The sequence below is a fragment of the Salvia hispanica genome, chromosome 6, assembly GCF_023119035.1.
Source record: "Salvia hispanica cultivar TCC Black 2014 chromosome 6, UniMelb_Shisp_WGS_1.0, whole genome shotgun sequence".
In the NCBI taxonomy this organism is placed as follows: domain Eukaryota; kingdom Viridiplantae; phylum Streptophyta; class Magnoliopsida; order Lamiales; family Lamiaceae; genus Salvia; species Salvia hispanica.
In genome coordinates, this window is record NC_062970.1 from 6,092,436 (window position 1) to 6,111,880 (window position 19,445).

The 19,445-nt window shown below is 32.9% G+C and overlaps 1 protein-coding gene and 1 pseudogene across 1 annotated transcript; both read left to right on the forward strand.

The window, feature by feature from the left end:
• The first annotated feature begins 3,061 nt into the window (after positions 1-3,061).
• LOC125196621 ((-)-5-epieremophilene synthase STPS3-like) lies at positions 3,062-5,275 on the forward strand. Its single transcript, XM_048095213.1, has 6 exons — positions 3,062-3,215; positions 3,320-3,593; positions 3,675-4,047; positions 4,147-4,365; positions 4,445-4,583; positions 4,681-5,275. The coding sequence occupies exons 1-6, from the start codon at positions 3,114-3,116 to the stop codon at positions 5,221-5,223; spliced, it is 1,650 nt and encodes a 549-aa protein (XP_047951170.1). The 5' UTR covers positions 3,062-3,113; the 3' UTR covers positions 5,224-5,275.
• Positions 5,276-8,456: 3,181 nt separating this feature from the next.
• On the forward strand, positions 8,457-16,967 carry LOC125191904 (annotated as a pseudogene).
• Positions 16,968-19,445: the final 2,478 nt, after the last annotated feature.

Here is a 19,445-nt window from a genome sequence, read left to right on the forward strand (position 1 = left end):
AATAGTTAAAGTGGAGAGAGTAAAGTATGAGAGATAGTGAAAAGTAGAGCTATAAAGAGAGAATAAAGTAGGTAGAAAATAAAGTACGATATAAGATTTTTTTGCCAAAAAGAGAAATGACTCACTTATGGAGGGACATCCCAAAAAGGAATATGACTCGTTTATCTTGGGATGGATGGTGTATTAATCAGTGATGGAAAATGACAACATATTTTTAATTGGTAAGATGGTTTTTTATCAATTTAAATAAGTGTGGAATTCGAGTTATTTCAGATGAATAGTATATGAGTCATTTATATATATATATTGTATTTGCAAAATTCTAATAAAAGTGTGAGCTAGAGCCTTTTTATATTTTTTTAATAATATTTTTAAGAAAAGGAATAGTGATGAAAGTTTATAACAGCTGTTTTTTAGAAGAAGGTATAAGTTAAAATTATAAGTAATGAAATCTGAAGATGTAAAATACAGATATATACCATTGTATTTGAATATTCTTATTATCCTAGTGAATTCTTATGGCAATTGTTGACTTGACTCAGAATAACAAAGGACAAATACAATAGAAGAGAAGAAAACATGATTAGAAATTTATAAGATAGTAGTATAAATTTGAGTCCAGCCGTCTTGGTGGAAATTAAACCCACATTAATTAATTTATAGGAGGGGTGTTTGGTTTGTAAAATTGTATTTGAGATTAAATATATAATGTGTTTGGTCCATGAGACTCAATCTACAATTTAATCCTAAACGAATAATCATGAGATATTTAATCTCACAATTCTATCATAAATTATATCTTAATATTATTATTTTATTTAAGAAACTGAACGCAACTATATTATATTATATTTCTATCTATTGATCATATATAGAGACGGAGAAGCCGAATAGTTTAGCAATAGATAGGAATCGGATTCATAACAACAGTAAATATTTCCTAATGAATTAAGAAATGGCCGTATATACTGCAACTAGCACTAAATATATTGCAAGTTAGTACAATAGAAGACAACATACTCTTTCCTCTCCATTTTAATTAGTATTTCCACCATCCATGATTAAATATTCCATATCTGATCGACACAAGTTTTAAGAAATTATTTGATTCTATAAAATAGTAGAATGTTCGACCTACTTTTAAATATTAGTTTTACGATAAAATGTAAGTTGATTAAATTAGTGGAATGCAAAGTCCATATACCAAATAAAGTAAAAATGAAATAAAATATATATTGGCTAATCACAGAAAAGGAGAAAAGGAAAATTAGAACATTTAATGGCGGACAATGAGGGTATATTATATACTACTACTAAATAGAGGAATTTAATATGCTGAGTTCTTTGAACTTTAGCAGCAAACATTTTGGACTCTGATCTATTACAAGAATAGATTGTAATGCTCATCCAAAAATAAATCATTTGTCCAACTCTAGTTCTCTACCCAGACTGGCCAGACATATAATTTCGGTAGAACATGATAATGAAATTTATTGAAACTGTATATTTTACTGCTCCATATTTTATTTTTCCTCGTCAATTTCCAAACAAAGGAAATGCCAATTGGAATTTATGACCTGTAATTGCTCATGCGTACATAAGTCTATGCTAAGATCAAATATTCAAGTATTAAAAAAATTTAATTTTGAAATTTCAGTCACGCACTAGAAAATCGTTATGAAGTAAATTCTAGTTTAGCATCCCGATCTAAATACAAAAAAAATACTAATAATTCATGATAAAAAAAGAAACTGCCACAATAATTTTTTTGACACCTAACTGCCACAATATTAGCAGAAGAATCATTAAAGAAAGTAGTCGCTAATGCATAAATGTAATGACGTCAATCAAGTAATATATTCTACGTCCATATGTCGCGTTTTATCAGTCCCAGTCACTCTTGAGCACTCATATTGTAAAAATGATAATAAATACGCAGTTAAAGTTGTGAAATGGTAAAATAAGAGAAAGAATAATGTAAAGAAGAGTCTTCACTGTATTATTCTATCTTTTACTTAATCATTTCTCCATTTTAACTATTTATTGTATCATTTTTACAAAACGAGTGCTCAAAAGTGATTGAGACTGCTAAAACGGGACAGGGGAAATAACACATTCTGGCGAATTACACGACATTCAGTTTTTCAGGTGGGGGAGAGGGTGATTATTGGGTTTTATTTACCGAGAAGTTTGGAGAATGGATAAATAAATATTAATGCCTCTATATTTATATATGTGTATTCACCTGATTAAAATTAGTAAAGAGAGATATAAAAATATAATTGTTTTATTTGTATAAAATAATTCTTCATACAATATTTTGAGGGGTCAAAAAAGGATACCAGGCATGCCAGCCTTAATCCAAAAGTGCAGCGTATATTCTATGGATATAGATTAATTTATCTTCAAAAGTGCAGTGTGTAGTCCCTTCATCCCATTTTTGACATAAAAATTAAGGAATGAATATTTAATAAGTCAAGTGGAATGTTAATAAAGAGAATGAAATATATAAATAGGGAAAGAATAATGTAAAATATAAATTGCAAGAGAATAAATTATTAGTCGGTGAATAAAGTAAGAGAAATAATAAAATTTGATAAAGTAAAATAAGAGAGAATAAGATAAAAAGAAAATATTAAATTTTGCCAAAATTGGAAATAATTCAACTATAATGAAATGATCTAAAGAATGAATGTAACTCAATACTAATGGGATGGGATGGGATGGGAGAAGTATAAATTATAGTCTTATGTTGAGTACTAGATTCTCCGCAATTAGAGGTGTCTGTTGTCAAATTTTTAATTCGGGTCAATTTATTAGAACTGGCAAATCTAATGGCTCATTCCTGGAAAACACACACAAGTGAAATTAGAGAATAATCCATTAGTCATATTTAGCATACACTGCATCAGTCTCACTCTCTTACAAAGATAGTACTATTATATTCCAAGCTACAATCGGCAAAGTTGGCTGCCACTCATAGTTGAAAAGTCTAACATCATTCCATTACAAATAGAGCTCTGCAACTCCTTCATTTTGCACTACACTCTACCCCCTTCTGCTTCAACTTCTCTTTGCATTTTGCATACTAATACTACACAAAAATTAAATTAATGGCTCCACCACAATCACTAGTAGAAATTCAGCGACCTGTCGCCAATTTCTCCCCGAGCTTGTGGGGCGATCAGTTCATCAAACACGGTTCTACTGCTAAGGTACTTTCATCATTCTTACTCTAATTAATTTCAGTGTATAACATATATAGTATTCACTTTCATTCTGACATATTACTATATTGATGTTTTTCAAATACATATAGGCTGCTCAAAAACATTCCAGTGCAGTTGAAGTGTGTAAGAATGAAGTTTTGGATATGATGGCAGCTGCTGGAAACAATCTAGTTGAAGCAATGAACCTTATTGACACGCTCGAACGTCTTGGCATTTCATATCACTTTGAAAAGGAGATTGAAGATAAACTGCACCATTTCTTCAATGTAAATACGGATTATAGTGATGATAAGTCGTATGATTTGTACACTGTTGCACTTCATTTCCGTCTATTCAGGCAGCATGGCCACCGTTTATCTTCTGGTCTGTTATCACTTATACTCCAAATTTCACAGCTCTGCAAATATCAAAATACTAATATAAATACTACTATTGGTGAAGCAGACATTTTTGCAAGATGGGTCGATGTGAATGGCAAATTCCAAGAAGGCCTTAAGAATGACGGCAAGGGTTTGTTAAGTCTGTATGAAGCCTCGTACCTGAGAACACGTGGAGAAACTATACTGGATGATGCGCTTGAATTTGCTACTGCCACTCTCAAGTCCATAGCGCCACACCTTGAATCTCCTCTTAGCAAACAGGTTGTGCATGCTCTAATTCAACCCTTGCACTACGGAAATCCAAGAATTGAAGCTCGTTACTTTATCTCCATCTATGAAGAATACCAAGACAAGAATGAATCTCTCTTGAGGTTTGCTAAATTGGACTATAATCTATTGCAAATGCTACACAAGGAGGAGCTACATGAAGTCTCAAGGTAATATATATGATGACCGAGGCCTTTTATTTGTTATCAATACTTCTTAATATATAGTAAAAACTAATTAATATTGATGTTGTACATGTATATGTGTAGGTGGTGGAAAGAACTGGACCTTGTCTCGAAACTTCCATATGCAAGAGATAGAGTGGTGGAGTGCTTCTTTTGGGCTATGGGAGTATACCATGAGCCACAGTTCTCTCGTGCTCGTGTCATGCTCACTAAAACTATCGCCATGACCTCAATCATAGATGACACTTATGATGCTTACGGTGTCATTGAAGAGCTCGACATTTTTACTGAGGCAATAGAGAGGTAGACCTCTAAACTTACACTGTTACAATTCTTCTTGACTTGGTTGGTGCACAACTTGATCAATTGCTTTATTATTCAGGTGGAATATTGAAGAGATGGATAAACTACCTGAGTATGTGAAGCCATTCTATAAAGCTCTTTTGGAACTCTATGAACAATTTGAAGAAGAATTGGCTAAAGAAGGAAGATCCTACGCTGCACACTATGCCATAGAATCTGTACGAGTTCAAACATTAATTATTCCTTTATACATGCACTTAAGAAATATCATATGATTTATATAATCTGATAATGTTATTTGTATTTCTAAAATAGCTCAAAGAATTGGTGAGAAGCTACCATGTTGAGGCCAAGTGGTTCATACAAGGATATTTACCACCATTTGAGGAGTATCTAAAGAATGCCCTCATCACTTGCACTTACTGTTACCACACAACAACGGCGTTGCTGGGGGATGAATCTGCGACCAAGGAAGACTTCGAATGGCTAAGTGAGAAGCCTAAAATGCTTGTGGCAGGGCTACTCATATGTCGAGTCATTGACGACATAGCTACTTATGAGGTCGAAAAAGAAAGAGGTCAGAGTGCAACAGGCATAGAATCGTACATGAGAGACAATGGCGCCACAATAGAAGAAGCGGTGGCTAAATTCTTTGAAATAGCAACAGACGCATGGAAGGATATAAATGAGGAGTGTATGAGGCCATCTCCATATTCCAGAGATGTTTTGATGCGGATTCTGAATCTTGAACGCATAATTGATGTTACTTACAAAGGCAACGAAGATGGATACACTCAACCTGAGAAGGTTCTCAAGCCTCACATCGTTGCTTTGTTCGTTGATCCTATTAATATGTAGACGTTTGATTTTATGTTTTACAAAATAAGGCAACCTCTTTTCTTTCTTTTTATTTGTTCCATTGGTGCTATCAGAAAATCGAATAATACACTTATTGTTTCATTTTAAATAGTTTTGGCTGGCTGGCTTTCGCATACAACCTTCTGCCTTCTGCCAACTGATTTCTCATGTTGTTCTTTGGCATAATGTTGCATTAGTTAAAATAATAGATCCCAGTTATGAAATAGTATAAACTATAGTTGTATTTTATAAGGGGTGATGCATGTTGAGTTTATTAAACTCAATTGCTTCAAGATTAAGAAAAGTGATGAAGTAGGTGCATCACCTACTTATCATATGTGGAGGAAATTTTATTTCCTCATGGCTACATGAAAGCCACGTACCATATTGATCACTAGGAGGTGGATTTAGTGGATAACATTTGTTATCTTCTACATTAAGAAAGTAGGTGACGTAGTGCATATGTATATCATAGCTAGCAAATATTGTCCTATATATAGCTTAGTTGTGTTCATTGTAAGATTAATCATAAGAGAAAAAAAAAGAAATGTAGTGAATGAGATTCGGAGAGAATGAGCCGTAGCTCATAGTAGAGAGAAAGGAAGAGTGAGTGTTTTAAGAGCCGAAGCTCTTAGATAGAAAGAAAGAAAAGGAATTGTGTGAGTTGGAGTGGAAAAGAGCCGTAGCCCTAAGTTGGAAAAATTGCGAGAGTTTTTGTTGTTGTGCAGAAGCACGTTTGATTGTATTTTGTAATCCTTTTGTGAGAAGCCTATCAATACTTATCCTCAATATTTCATCTTTGTTGAGTGTTCCTATATTTTGTGTGTCAAAAAATTTCCAACAAATCTGGTATCTAGAGCCACTCGATCCTACCTATGGCGGCAACGTTGAACATGGTTCAACCCCAAATTCCCAAATTAGAGAAACACAATTATGGAAATTGGAGTATTCAGATGCGAGTCTTGTTGCAATCACAAGAGTTGTGGGATATTGTTCAAGACGGCTACACCGAACCTGCTTCCCAAGAAGCCGAAGATGCACTGACGAACAACCAGAAGAACGCCATCAGAGATGCAAGGAAACGAGACAAGAAGGCATTATTCAATATCTATCAAGGTATTGATGAAACCACATTTGAGAAAGTAAGTGCAGCCACCACGTCGAAACAAGCCTGGGAGATTCTGAAGAATGCTTTCGCCGGCGTTGATAAGGCGATACGAGTTCGACTGCAGATTCTACGTGGCGAGCTCGAAAGTTTGGCCATGTCTAAAACGGAGAGTATTTCAACTATTTCACAAGAACATTAGTTATTGTGAATCAAATGAAAAGACAAGAGGAAATAACTGAAGAAGTTGATGGAGCTGGAGAAGAAAATGTGAATCTTATTTGTTTTCATATGGATGCGGATTTTGTTTCCTATGCGGATGCTGCGCAAGACATGAAGATTGAGTTTATGCTCGGAATGAAGACCATGAAGAATTGAGTTTAAGGGAGATGCTGAGTTTATTAAACTCAATTGCTTCAAGATTAAGAAAAGTGATGAAGTAGGTGCATCACCTACTTATCATATGTGGAGGAAATTTTGTTTCCTCATGGCTACATGAAAGCCACGTACCATATTGATCACTAGGAGGTGGATTTAGTGGATAACATTTGTTATCTTCTACATTAAGAAAGTAGGTGACGTAGTGCATATGTATATCATAGCTAGCAAATATTCTCCTATATATAGCCTAGTTGTGTTCATTGTAAGATTAATCATAAGAGAAAAAAAAGAAATGTAGTGAATGAGATTCAGAGAGAATGAGCCGTAGCTCATAGTAGATAGAAAGGAAGAGTGAGTGTTTTAAGAGCCGAAGCTCTTAAGAGAGAAAGGAAGAGTGAGTCTTTGTAAGAGCCGAAGCTCTTAGATAGAAAGAAAGAAAAGGAATTGTGTGAGTTGGAGTGGAAAAGAGCCGTAGCCCTAAGTTGGAAAAATTGTGAGAGTTTTTGTTGTTGTGCAGAAGCACGCTTGATTGTATTTTGTAATCCTTTTGTGAGAAGCCTATAAATACTTATCCTCCATATTTCATCTTTGTTGAGTGTTCCTATATTTTATGTGTCAAAAAATTTCCAACAATGCACACGAGTTTTTGTCTGAAAAATACCCTTTTGCTTAATTTACTGCTGTTAAACTGTAACTTTATGATGATCAGTATAAATTTGGAGATCAACTTTTCTATCTGTCATGTATCCCATATTAGATGTATTATAAACTTTTCCATTTTAGCACGAGCTATTAAGCAATTCATCGAACAATTAAGTTTTGGTTTAGATTTTGAGTTTTAATAATAAAAATAAATACTAGTGTATAAATAATTTTTTTTATCGAACTCGAGCTCAAATTGTATGTTGTTGAACTTTTCACGAGTTGGGCTCTGAAAAATGTGTCGACCCAAGCTCGAACAATACAAACTTGTTTAAAACATGATCTTCTGCACAAAATAATAATCTAGCTAGTAGTACTAACTTTCAATGAACAGTAGAAGCATAGAAAAATGCAACATATGATAATAACTCTGTTTTATTATTTTGATATTAATTATATAAATTTAAATAGGTTCAAGGAATTAATTGACACTTATGGATTCGTAAAGTTACAGATATGAACGTGTATATATAATAGAGAAATTTTAAACAAATTTGAATTTAAAAAAGGGTTTAATAATAATAATAGGTGGATACCAAACCTAATGCCGTTCTATTTATGTGTATAGTTGAGGTAACAATAATAACAAACATAGGTTGGGTCACCCTTATATGGACTAGGTACCAAAATAAGAAAATCGACCCTCACTACTCATTTTAGGAAAGCATTGGTATCATCGAGAAGATGGATTAACTTTAACTTAGTCTATCTTGTCCTCCCTCCTTCTCAAGGAATATGATCACTTCCTTGAGCGACATGGAATTTTATGCAACTTAATTTTGTGTGTTAAGTAGAGAGAGCAAAGTAAGAGAATGAATAAAGTAGAGATAAAAGGTGTTTCCATTTTTAACAATGAGTCATCTTAATTGGGACAAACCAAAAAGGAAAGTGAGTCATCTTCAATGGGACGAAGGGAGTACTACTTTATTTCTAATTAATTTGTTGAATCTAAATGTTAGCTACATGTCCCTTGAAATTATATCTAATTAAGTAGCTAGACACCTTAATATTGTGCATATTATACATTTGAATATTATAATCGACACAACTATGTAAGGAGTTGTCAAATCTTCCAATATTACAATACTTTTTGTTCTAATCTCACCTTACAACATCACTACGAGGTAAACATTACATTCTACGTTGAAAAAAAAATATTATATGGCGCAAAATTAACTTGTTCCTAATGCATGTAGCAATTTCCTTAAAAAATGACATTTCTATTTTCAAATCCACTGATAAATATCTTATGAATGAACTAGGAGTAATATAGTATATAGATCAATGTCAAAGATGATGAGAGTGGCGGTGATAGGCGGTGGCGTAAGCGGGCTGGCGGCGGCGTATGTATTGGCGAAGGAAGGGTTGGAGGTGGTGGTACACGAGAAGGAGACGAGCTTAGGCGGCCAAGCCAAGACCGCTACGATTGATGGCATTCGTCTTGATATTGGTTTTGCTATTTTTGCTCGGGTACCAAATTCTCTGGCTTTCTAAAACTCAAATTACTCTTTTTAATTTTTCCGTGAGGAGAGAAAATCATTTATTCCACGCCTTAATGTTATATTCATGTCAACAACAGGTTAACCTTAAAACAAATATTACTCCGGAGAGGAATGATATGATATACTACCTCCGTCCCCCAAAATTTGCTACACTTTGACCCGACACGGGTTTTAAGAAATGTAATGGAAAGTGAGTTGAAAAAGTTGGTGGGATGTGGGTCCTACTTTTAAAGTATTAGTTTTATAATAAAATGTGAGTAGGAATGAGTTAGTGGAATATGTGGTCCACTACCAAAAATGATAAAAGTAAAGTGTATCAAATTTTCAGGGACGGACCAAAATAGTAAACTGTATCAAATTTTCAGGGACGGAGGTAGTATAACTTATGTGAATTCCTTATCTCGCTTGACGCACGTTTAACATTGTTCACTTCGATTTATATATTTAGTTTGGGTCTAATACATTAAAAATGTTATTGAAATTTTTAATTTCACAAAATTCATAAAAATCAAAGTTTGATTTGTTATTTTATTAATTTATTTAAAATTATCGAGAAAACGGGCAAATTGAGCTTTGTGAATTTTATTAATTTTTTAATGTATTAGAATCACACTAAATATATAAATTGAAAGAATCACACTAAATATATAAATCGAAACAAACAACGATAAACATGAATTAAACGAGAGTGGTGTTTACATACGGAGCTCACATATGTTGCATATCATTCCTTTATTACTTCATGTCAATAATTAATAATGTTATAGTATAATATAGGAAAATTGGTCCCTAATATCATGAACTTTGCCCAAATTTTGGTTTTTCCCATGAACTTTCAAATTAGTACCATAAATCATGAACTTTTAGATTGGTTTGGTATTTTCCCAATAATCCAAGAATATTTTAGGAAAATCCCTAAAATGTGTTCCTAGCGTTTGTGAAAAGAGAGAAACAAGGTTTTGTGTATTAATTTTTGTAGCGTAGCGTCACATATGTGTGTTTCTAATTGAATTCTTTGTGTTTTTATTAAATTTATTTTGTTTTCTTTATTTTTAGAGCTTTATTTTGTCAAATAAAAGTAGTATTGTGTTTAATATTTCGCCAACATGACATACAACTTATAAGAATTCTGTTAAATATGATTCAAAATGCTATATAAATTAACCGATTTTACTCTCAATAATTAATAATGTTTATAGTATAATATAACCACAAGTTTCTTAGATTGTACCTAGCATTTACAGATTACATTAGCTCGTGGACGAGAACATTTTGTGTTTGTTTTACGAATAAACTAAATTTGAATTCAATCATCAAAGAAAACTTTACATTAAAATAGTACTATTACTTGGAACACAAAATTTATACCATTGTGTGAATAACAATATAGTAGTACTAATTTTATAATAAAGTATAAATAAAGTATAAATGAAATGAACAGTATCAAAATAATAAAAAGGAAATAAAATATTTAATAAATAAACATCATAAAATGACATTCTAATGAAAACGAGATAAATACGTACAAGAAAATAACTTTTAATTAAAACATTATTTCTTTAATTTAAACTCCAATTATCAATTACTACGTACTCCCTGTCTCCCTCCGTCCCGGATAATTCGTCTCAGTTTTCCATTTCGGTTCGTCCCACATAATTTGTCTCATTTCACTTTTACCATTTTTGGCAGTGGACCTCATATTCCACTAACTCATTCCTATTCACATTTTATTATAAAACTAATATATAAAGGTAGGACCCACATTCCACTAACTTTTCCAACTCACTTTTCATTACAATTCTTAAAACTCGTGTCTGGTCAAAGTGACCCGAATTATCCGGGACGAAGGGAGTAATAATTAATTTTATTCATTAGAGGATTGCTTTTATTTATAGGACGTATTCTATATTTATATATACTAAAGTCATTAACTTCTGTTAGTTTGCAAAAAAATTGTGATTTTCGGCGTTCATGTTATACATATTTTGACCAAAACCTACCCAAATTTCACGATTTTTCCGACAAATTGCTCTAATTTATATTTATATATACGCAAGTGTTACGGAAATTGCATATTTGCATAGTAGGCTAACAATGTAGCAATAGCATCAACGACTTACACAACAATATGTGGAAAAAGGGACGAGGATGATTGAACATGCCATAATCTATATGGAGTATGGTTTAGGATTGAGCACAACATCTCCAGAACTAATCATTGGATGTTGCCCATCTATTGGTCGACGAAATGCTTGACTGTAGATATTCCTTGAATCCTTGCTTAGACCGACTTCTCTTATTCGGCCTTTCCGGAATCTTAAAAATTACGGCATTTTTTACTGTCTGGGCATGGAATGTGATTATGATTCTTCTTCTTCTCTTGTTCTTCAATTTTCAACTGCATGCCGCTGTTGTTGTTGTTATACGACTATTGCTATTGGAATGATTGATGCTGGAAGATTTGGTGTAAGCTGGAAACACTTGTTTTCCCCACTAAATACTTTGTCTGACCAAATTAGCCTGTAAGCGTTGATGGCAAAAATGTTCCATTTGCTGTGAATCTAAAAACTGCAAGTTTATCATAACTCATACATAATACTAGAAGATTGTGAAGACAGTAAAGCATTTTTTAATGCTTTCAAAATTGCGTGTGTGGTTGTTACCTGTAATTCGCTTATTGGACAGGCTATGTATCCGGAGGTGATGGAATTATTTGAGAGTGTTGGAGTTGATACCGAGGTCTCCGACACTTCATACTCTGTGAGCTTGGATGAAGGCCGAGGGTTCGAATGGGGTACTCGAAATGGACTCTCAAGTATCTTTGCGCAGAAGAAGAATGTCTTGAATCCATGGTTTTGGAAAATGATTAAGGAAATCATTAAGTTCAGAGACAACGCCTCTCTGTAAGTATTATCATAAGCCTCTTTTGGTATTAGAGTTAATTCCTTTTCAAGTCTCTGCTCAATGTATGTCTCCACAAATTGCAGTTATATTGAAGAGCTCAATAACAATCCAGATATTGACCGGAATGAAACATTGGGGAACTTTGTTCAATCGCGTGGTTACTCTGAGTTATTCCAGAAAGCTTTCCTTGTAAGACTATTACAAAAATCTCACTTGTCCATGCCATGCCAGCAAAAATATGACTTTGAATTCTGTTCTTCGTTTTCAGATTCCAATTTGTGCTTCAATTTGGTCATGCTCTTCAGCAGTGATGACCTTCTCTGCCTATTTAACACTTTCATTCTTGAGCAATCAAGACATTCTTGAGGTAGACATTTACATTTGTTAGTGAATGTGGCAATCATTACCATATATTTCTATTAAAATGATTGTTATGATTTTCTTTTCTGCAGCTTCTTGGTCTCACTAAACGACTTACACCAAAATGGCTTTCACAAAGTTATGTTGATGGGGTAGGTAGTGAGTTTCTTGGATTCTTTAATCTAGAAATATCATCTGAGAAGGCATGTTCATAGATATTAAATGTAAATAAGACTCTTATAAGATTTTACTACATGATATATCACCAGATTAAGAAAGAGCTGGAAAGTAGAGGCTGTCAAGTGAAAACCAGTTCTGAAATATATTCGGTTTTGACCAATGATAAGGGTAAGTATGCGTCAAAAGACTAGTCCTTGTTTTCTCTCATTAACTTATTGTTATTTGAAGTCTTGCATATAAATAATATATTGATCATTCTATTAATTTGAGCTTACATTTTGCACATTACTGTAACAAAAGAATGGTGCAGGTTGTGTTATTACATACAAGGATGGATTGGAAGAAGAATATGATGGGTGAATAATTTCTGCACATCCTCCAGATGCTCTAAACATCTTAGGAAAACAGGCGACAAACGATGAATTAAGAATACTTGGTGCTTTTCAATATTCCTACAGGTTTCCTTTATGATAATCTTTATCTTGTGAAACTGTTTCCTGTGATGGTAGTATAATAATTTGTCTTATGATTAATCTCTAAAGTCAGTAGTCGACTTCTACTCTTAAACTCTTACTACAGTGGTATTTTCCTTCACCATGACGAAAATTTGATGCCCAAAATCCGAGGGGCATGGAGCTCGAGGAATATTCTTGGAGATAGCAATGACAATGCTTGTATAACGTATTGGCTCAACAATGTCCAGGTTTTGCACATTGAATTAAATGATCTATCAATTAAAAGGATTTTCTTTCAACTTTATTCGCTAGATAATCCAGTATGGCGAGACCTTTTTTCTCAATGGATGTACAGAACATCAGTGCACCTGCAGTTCCATTTTTAGCTACTCTAAATCCACCTTGTACACCTAAAGATACATGTTTCAAGTTTTCAACTAGCCATCCTATACCATCAGTTGCTGCAAGCAGGGCTTCGTCAAATCTCAATGATATCCAAGGGAAGAGAGGACTATGGTTCTGTGGAGCCTATCAAGGTGCATTAAAATTCTTTAGAAGCTTTTTCAGCAATCCTTTAAGTACTTATGGTCTCTTTTGGTATAACCTTTTATATTTCCAGGCTATGGGTTCCCCGAGGATGGGGTGAAGGTATATTTTATCACACCATAAGTACAATTTTATTCCTACCCAGATTTTTATCTGTTAACATGAATTGATCTTAACAGGCAGGAATACTTGCTGCAAACAGCATGCTTAGAAAACGCTGTACTTATTCAAATAACCCCACATGCATGATTCCATCCCTTCTTGAAACTGGGGCTTGTTTTGTTGTTACGAGGTTCTTTCAGAGCTTTATTGCTACGGGATGTCTAATGTGAGCTTATAATATACATTATAACATAATGTGTCTTCAGTTTCTGCTTAAAAAGAATGTATACAAGTATACAACTGACAAATACTGTTGAAACAGCTTTTTGGAAGAAGGTGGTAAAATCTTTACATTTGAAGGTACTAGAAGAAAGAGCAATTCAAAGGTCATTGTGAGAGTTCACAAACCCCAGTTTTATTGGAAGGTAAGATTAGGTTATTACCCCTCAAAAATAGTTAATTTTATAAGTATTTATCATCAAACTGGATACTGTTCTCACAGGTCGCAACAGAGGCCGATTTAGGTTTTGCCGATGCCTACATTAATGGTGACATTTCTTTTGTTGATGCAAACGAAGGTCTTCTCAACTTTCTTCTAGTAAGTAAATTGATCCAAAATTAATAATACTCCTTCTGTCCCAAGGAAGATGACCCCTTCCTTGGGCGGCACGAGATTTTATGCAGTTTTATTTTGTGTGTTAGGTAGAGAGAATAAAGTAGAGATAAAGGGGTTTCTATTTTAAGTAATGAGTCATCTTGGTGGGACAAACTAAAAAGGAAGTGGGTCATCTTCAATGAGACGGAGGGAGTATTTGATAACTCAACTCTTTAACTGTCATTATTTGAATATTGACTTTATGGGACTTGTATTGTGCAGCTGATTATAAGAAACGCAGAGATGAATGCATGTGCCGAGTTAAACATGGAAAGGTAAATTATAATCAAGAGGTTTTTCCCTGTGTGTGTGTTGATCAGGTCTGATTGCTTTATAGAACGTAATACGATGGTATATTTTACTTTGTTGATATCTCTAGGAAACGGTGGACACCATTTCTTTACACATCTATAGCAGAAACTGCAAAAAATTTCATCAACCTTGTTTCCAGGAGGAACACACTGATCCAGGCTCGGCGTAACATCTCGCGCCATTATGACCTGGTAAGTGACCATATGCTTGAAAAGGATTATAAATAAGTGTAGAACTACACAGGAATATAAATCTTTGTTAATTTCTTTAAATTGTTGTACTTCCTTGTATACCAATATTCTTACAGGATGTGCATGTGATATCAAAGTCATAATTTTTTACATAAATGAGTACATTGTGATATCTTTTCATTGTAATTCAATTTCTTTTTATTTCTTTTGGCAGAGCAATGAATTGTTTTCTCTATTCTTGGATGAAACAATGACGTATTCTTGTGCAATATTCCAGGTGATACTAATGATTTCAATTTTTCAATAGATAGATCTGTTGATGGTCTGTGCCAATATTCTTACTTCCTACTGCCATTGCAGAATCCATTTGAAGATTTAAAGAACGCACAGCTTCGGAAAGTCCACACTTTGATTGATAAGGTGAAATTCAATTGCACATTAGTATGTGAAATTTAGAGTGAATAGATATAATTTGTTACTATCTTTCTTCCTCAGGAAACTTATTCGTCCTGTTCTATTACAGTGATTGAATATTGAAGAGTTTATGTTTTCTTGATGAGATATATTCACACTAGACTGGAAGAGTGAAGCAGTTTCCTTAAATCCATAACTTACCACCCACCAAAAGACCAATTTCTCTTAGATTATTAGACAAATAATATGCTCATTTAAATTTGTAAGGATACTGTAGTAACTATATATATGGTTTTATAAATTTGATATAAGAATCTTATGTATCTAAATTATTTCAAAATTATGATATACTACGATTTTTTTATAGAATAATTTTGTAATATAAATCTAATACAGTATTTTTTTATTGTGAATGGAGGCTCACATAGTAACTCTCTTACTCTCATGCTGAATGCCCTTCGGGTACAGGCAAGAATAAATAAAGACCATCACATTCTAGAGATAGGGTGTGGCTGGGGAAGTTTAGCAGTTGAAGTAGTTAAAAAAACAGGATGCAAATATACAGGCATTACATTGTCAGAGCGTCAGCTGCAATACATAGAAGCAAAAGTGAAGGAAGCAGGTTTACAGGTAATAACATTTTATTTAGTTGTTATATACACATGTACAGAAAAGATTTCCCATGTTTGTGATTCCTCAAGTTATAAGTTTTATTATCAGGATCAAATTGAAGTTCTTCTTTGTGACTACCGCCAATTGCCTAAAAACTGCAGATATGACAGGATAATATCATGGTGAGTCCCTTGTTCTAATGTTTCCAACTAACCCAACCTCTTGAATTAAGTGCAGCTTTACACACACACATATGCATGAAACAATTCGCGTGCTGAATTTTCAGTGGGATGATAGAACATGTGGGGCATGACTATATGGAAGAATTTTTTAAATGTTGTGAATCTTCATTAGCAGACAGTGGTATTCTTGTTCTTCAGGTAACCTCTACTTTTTCCATTTTTAGTGTTTTTTTTTTTTTTTAAATAACAGGCTTGTTTTTCTCCCCTTAACCCAATAAAAATAATAACATCGACTTTAAATTATAAACTAAGAACAACTAGTTGATTCTTTCGCATCAGTTCATAGCGGTAGCTGATGAGAAATATGAAGAGTGGAGGCGCAGGGATGGATTTGCCCAGGAATACATATTCCATGGTGGATGTTTGCCTTCACTTAACCGAGTAATACATGCAATGGCTGCAGCATCCAGACTTAGGTGATTGATATTTTCGCACTTAATAAATGTGTACAATGTATATTATTTATTGACACAGGTCTGGTTGAATTGATTTTATGCAGCGTCGTGCACCTAGAAGAAATAGGATTTCATTATTACCACACCCTCCGAAGTTGGCGTCGCAACTTTCTCCAAAACCGAAGGTAACTAAAATTGACACTTCTGTGCTCGCAAACAGTAAATTTTTATTATTGTTTTAAAGTTGCTAATGGAAATTTGTCTAATGTTAGTAAAATTCATGCTCTTGGATTTGATGACAAGTTCATTCGAACAGTGGGAATACTATTTTGACTATGGTGCCGCTGGATTTAAATATTGTGTTATCGGAGATTATCAGGTAACACACAAGCTTTTCTTTTAAACATTTTTTTCTGTTACTAATAAATGACCTATGTTTTGTTATTTCTCATTAATGACAGATTGTATTAAATAGACCTGGTGATGTTGCTGCATTTGGGAGTGCTCCATACAATCGTCTGCCTTCTGACAACTAATGTCTGCTTTCTGTTAGTTGAAATAAGTCTTCATGATTTAGTTTTAAATACTAGTACTACAAATAAACGATTTGTCACATCAACACTAGAACAAGGAGGTTCATAATCTTTGGCGACCTTCAGTTTATGATTTTATACATATATATTGCTTTGAAACTTTATATTTGTCATATAATATATTTATAAATTATTATACAACATTATTTGTTATCAATTAAATCATGGAAGATATATAGTTATCTATTATCAATCAATTCTTGACATCAAGATATCAAAAAGTATTAGTATAAAACAAAATTCTTATTATAAAACGATCATTCCACACGTATCGATCAACTCAGAAAATAAATCACCACAATTACAAGAAAAACAACTTATTCAGTTACACCACATCTTATGCATTCATTCGCTTACTCATTCATTCTATCATGATTCTCATTTTATTGGTCACTATTGATTTAATGTAGCTAGAAACATGATTTTGTGTATAGGTAGGTAGAAAAACAATAAAATACTGTTAATACGGATTCTGGAAAATTACCGACGGACGAACGCCGTTGGTATATTAAAATAAAATATCAAGAATTACCAACGGAAAATTGCCGTTAGTATGGTAATTACCCTTACTAATCAACAACGTTGGTAACTTTACCGACATCTTATTTCCCTAGGCAAAAAAAATTACCGACGTTGATTTTACTTATGGCTTCTATCCGTTGGTACTCCCTTGGTTACACTGCTTACCAACGGATAAATTGCTATACCCATGGATTTAGTCCGGTGGTAACTTACGTCTTTTTTGTAGTGGGGTATATTACATAGCAATATATACAAATACTAATTTTAGTGGAGTATTCACTTTTCAACTCCCACTATTAAAGTACATCCATTTAGTTGTATAAAACAATTTTTATACTAGTCATACAATATTTTGAGGGGTCAAAAAGATACCAGATATGCCAGCCGTAATCCTAAAGGTCCAGCGTACATTCTATGGATATAGATTTATCTTCAAAAGTGTTGTTTGTAGTCCCTTCATCCCATTTTTGACATGAAAATTAAGGAATGAATATTTAACAAGTCAAAGTGGAAGGTTAATAAAGAGAATTAAATATATAAATAGTGAAAGAATAATGTAAAAGATAAATAGCAAGAGAATAAAGTATACTAGTTAGCGAATAAAGTTAGTGAAATAATAAAATTTGATAAAGTAAAATAAAAGAGTGAATTAGATAGAAAAAAAACACTGAATTTTACCAAAAATTGAAAATAATTAAACTATAGTGAAATGATCTAAAAAAGAATGTAACCCAATATTAATGGGATGGGATGGGATGATGGAAGAAGTATTAATTTTAGTCATATGTTGAGTACTAGATTCTCTGCAATTAGAGGTGGCTGCTGTCTAATTTTTAAATTGGGTCAATTTATTGGAACTGGCAAATCTAATGGCTTTCCTGGAAAACACATAAGTGAAATTAGAGAATATCATATGTAGTATGCATCAGTATCACTCTCTTACAAAGTCAGAAATATTATATTCTAAGCTACAATGGCTGCCACGCAAAATTGAAAAGTCTTTACCCATCATTCCATTATAATTAGAGCTCTGCAATTCCTTCATTTTCCACTACACTCTACCACCTTCTGCTTCAACTTCTCTTTTGCATTTTACAATACGAATAATACACACAAATTAAATTAGATTAAATTAATGGCTCTCAATTTGACGTGTTTCAATATACAATAAATTAGAAAAAGCGTTGACGTTTTGCACATTTAAAACTTTGGTTATTGATATACCCGACGATTACCTGCTAATTGCCCGATTAATAACAAATTTGACACAAAAACATATCATCTCGTGCAGTTAATTATGAAAATCATAGTTAAAAGTTGGCGCTAATGTTTTTATGCATATAAGTAGAATGTGAATTTTTAGCCTGCCAATCTCGAAGGTCTACGGTGAATTCTAGTATTTATGAGAGAAAATTATTTTTTAATGTTATTAATTCACTACGAATTTTATTTATTTTATACATTTAGTTTTATATTCTCACACAAAATGTTTTTTACATAATAAACATAAAATCTATTTAGAAACAAAATTTAGATTAGTTCATCCTTAAACCATGAATATCTATGGTGGAATCAATTTACTGAAGGAACTCACGTTCTTAAGTTCAAATACTACATTCTTTGTACTTATGTCGTAATTAATTAGTTGTTAAATTTACTTGTTCAGTGATTTATTTAGGAGAGTTTTGAAGGAAGTATGAAAATGGTTTTAGAAATATATAGCAGTGCTGTTTTAAAACGAAAATGTTATATATATGATGGTCTAAGATAAATACATAAGACAAAAAATAAAAGAAAATTTGAAAAATAAATATAAGAAGTGATATACTCCAAAATAACATGTGCTTCTTATATCTTCTTAATTTCATTTTCTATTTTAGTTTAATTCAGTTTTAGTTTACGTTAATTTATAGTATAGTTTTTTAATTCACTTTAATTTAGTTTAGCTTAGTTATTTTTAATTATTTTCTGTTTTACTTCCTTATCCCCAATTGTCTTACTCAACAAAAATCATGCGCTTCTTCTTATTTTTTTTCCATGTTACTTTAA

What these genes read in the sequence shown, in the direction of transcription:
- LOC125196621 (XM_048095213.1), top strand. Translation starts at nt 3,114, where the DNA reads ATGGCTCCACCACAATCACTAGTAGAAATTCAGCGACCTGTCGCCAAT. An exon ending in TGGCCACCGTTTATCTTCTG is followed by an intron (nt 3,594 to 3,674) that starts GTCTGTTATCAC and finishes TTGGTGAAGCAG; the next exon opens with ACATTTTTGCAAGATGGGTC. An exon ending in GAGCTACATGAAGTCTCAAG is followed by an intron (nt 4,048 to 4,146) that starts GTAATATATATG and finishes GTATATGTGTAG; the next exon opens with GTGGTGGAAAGAACTGGACC.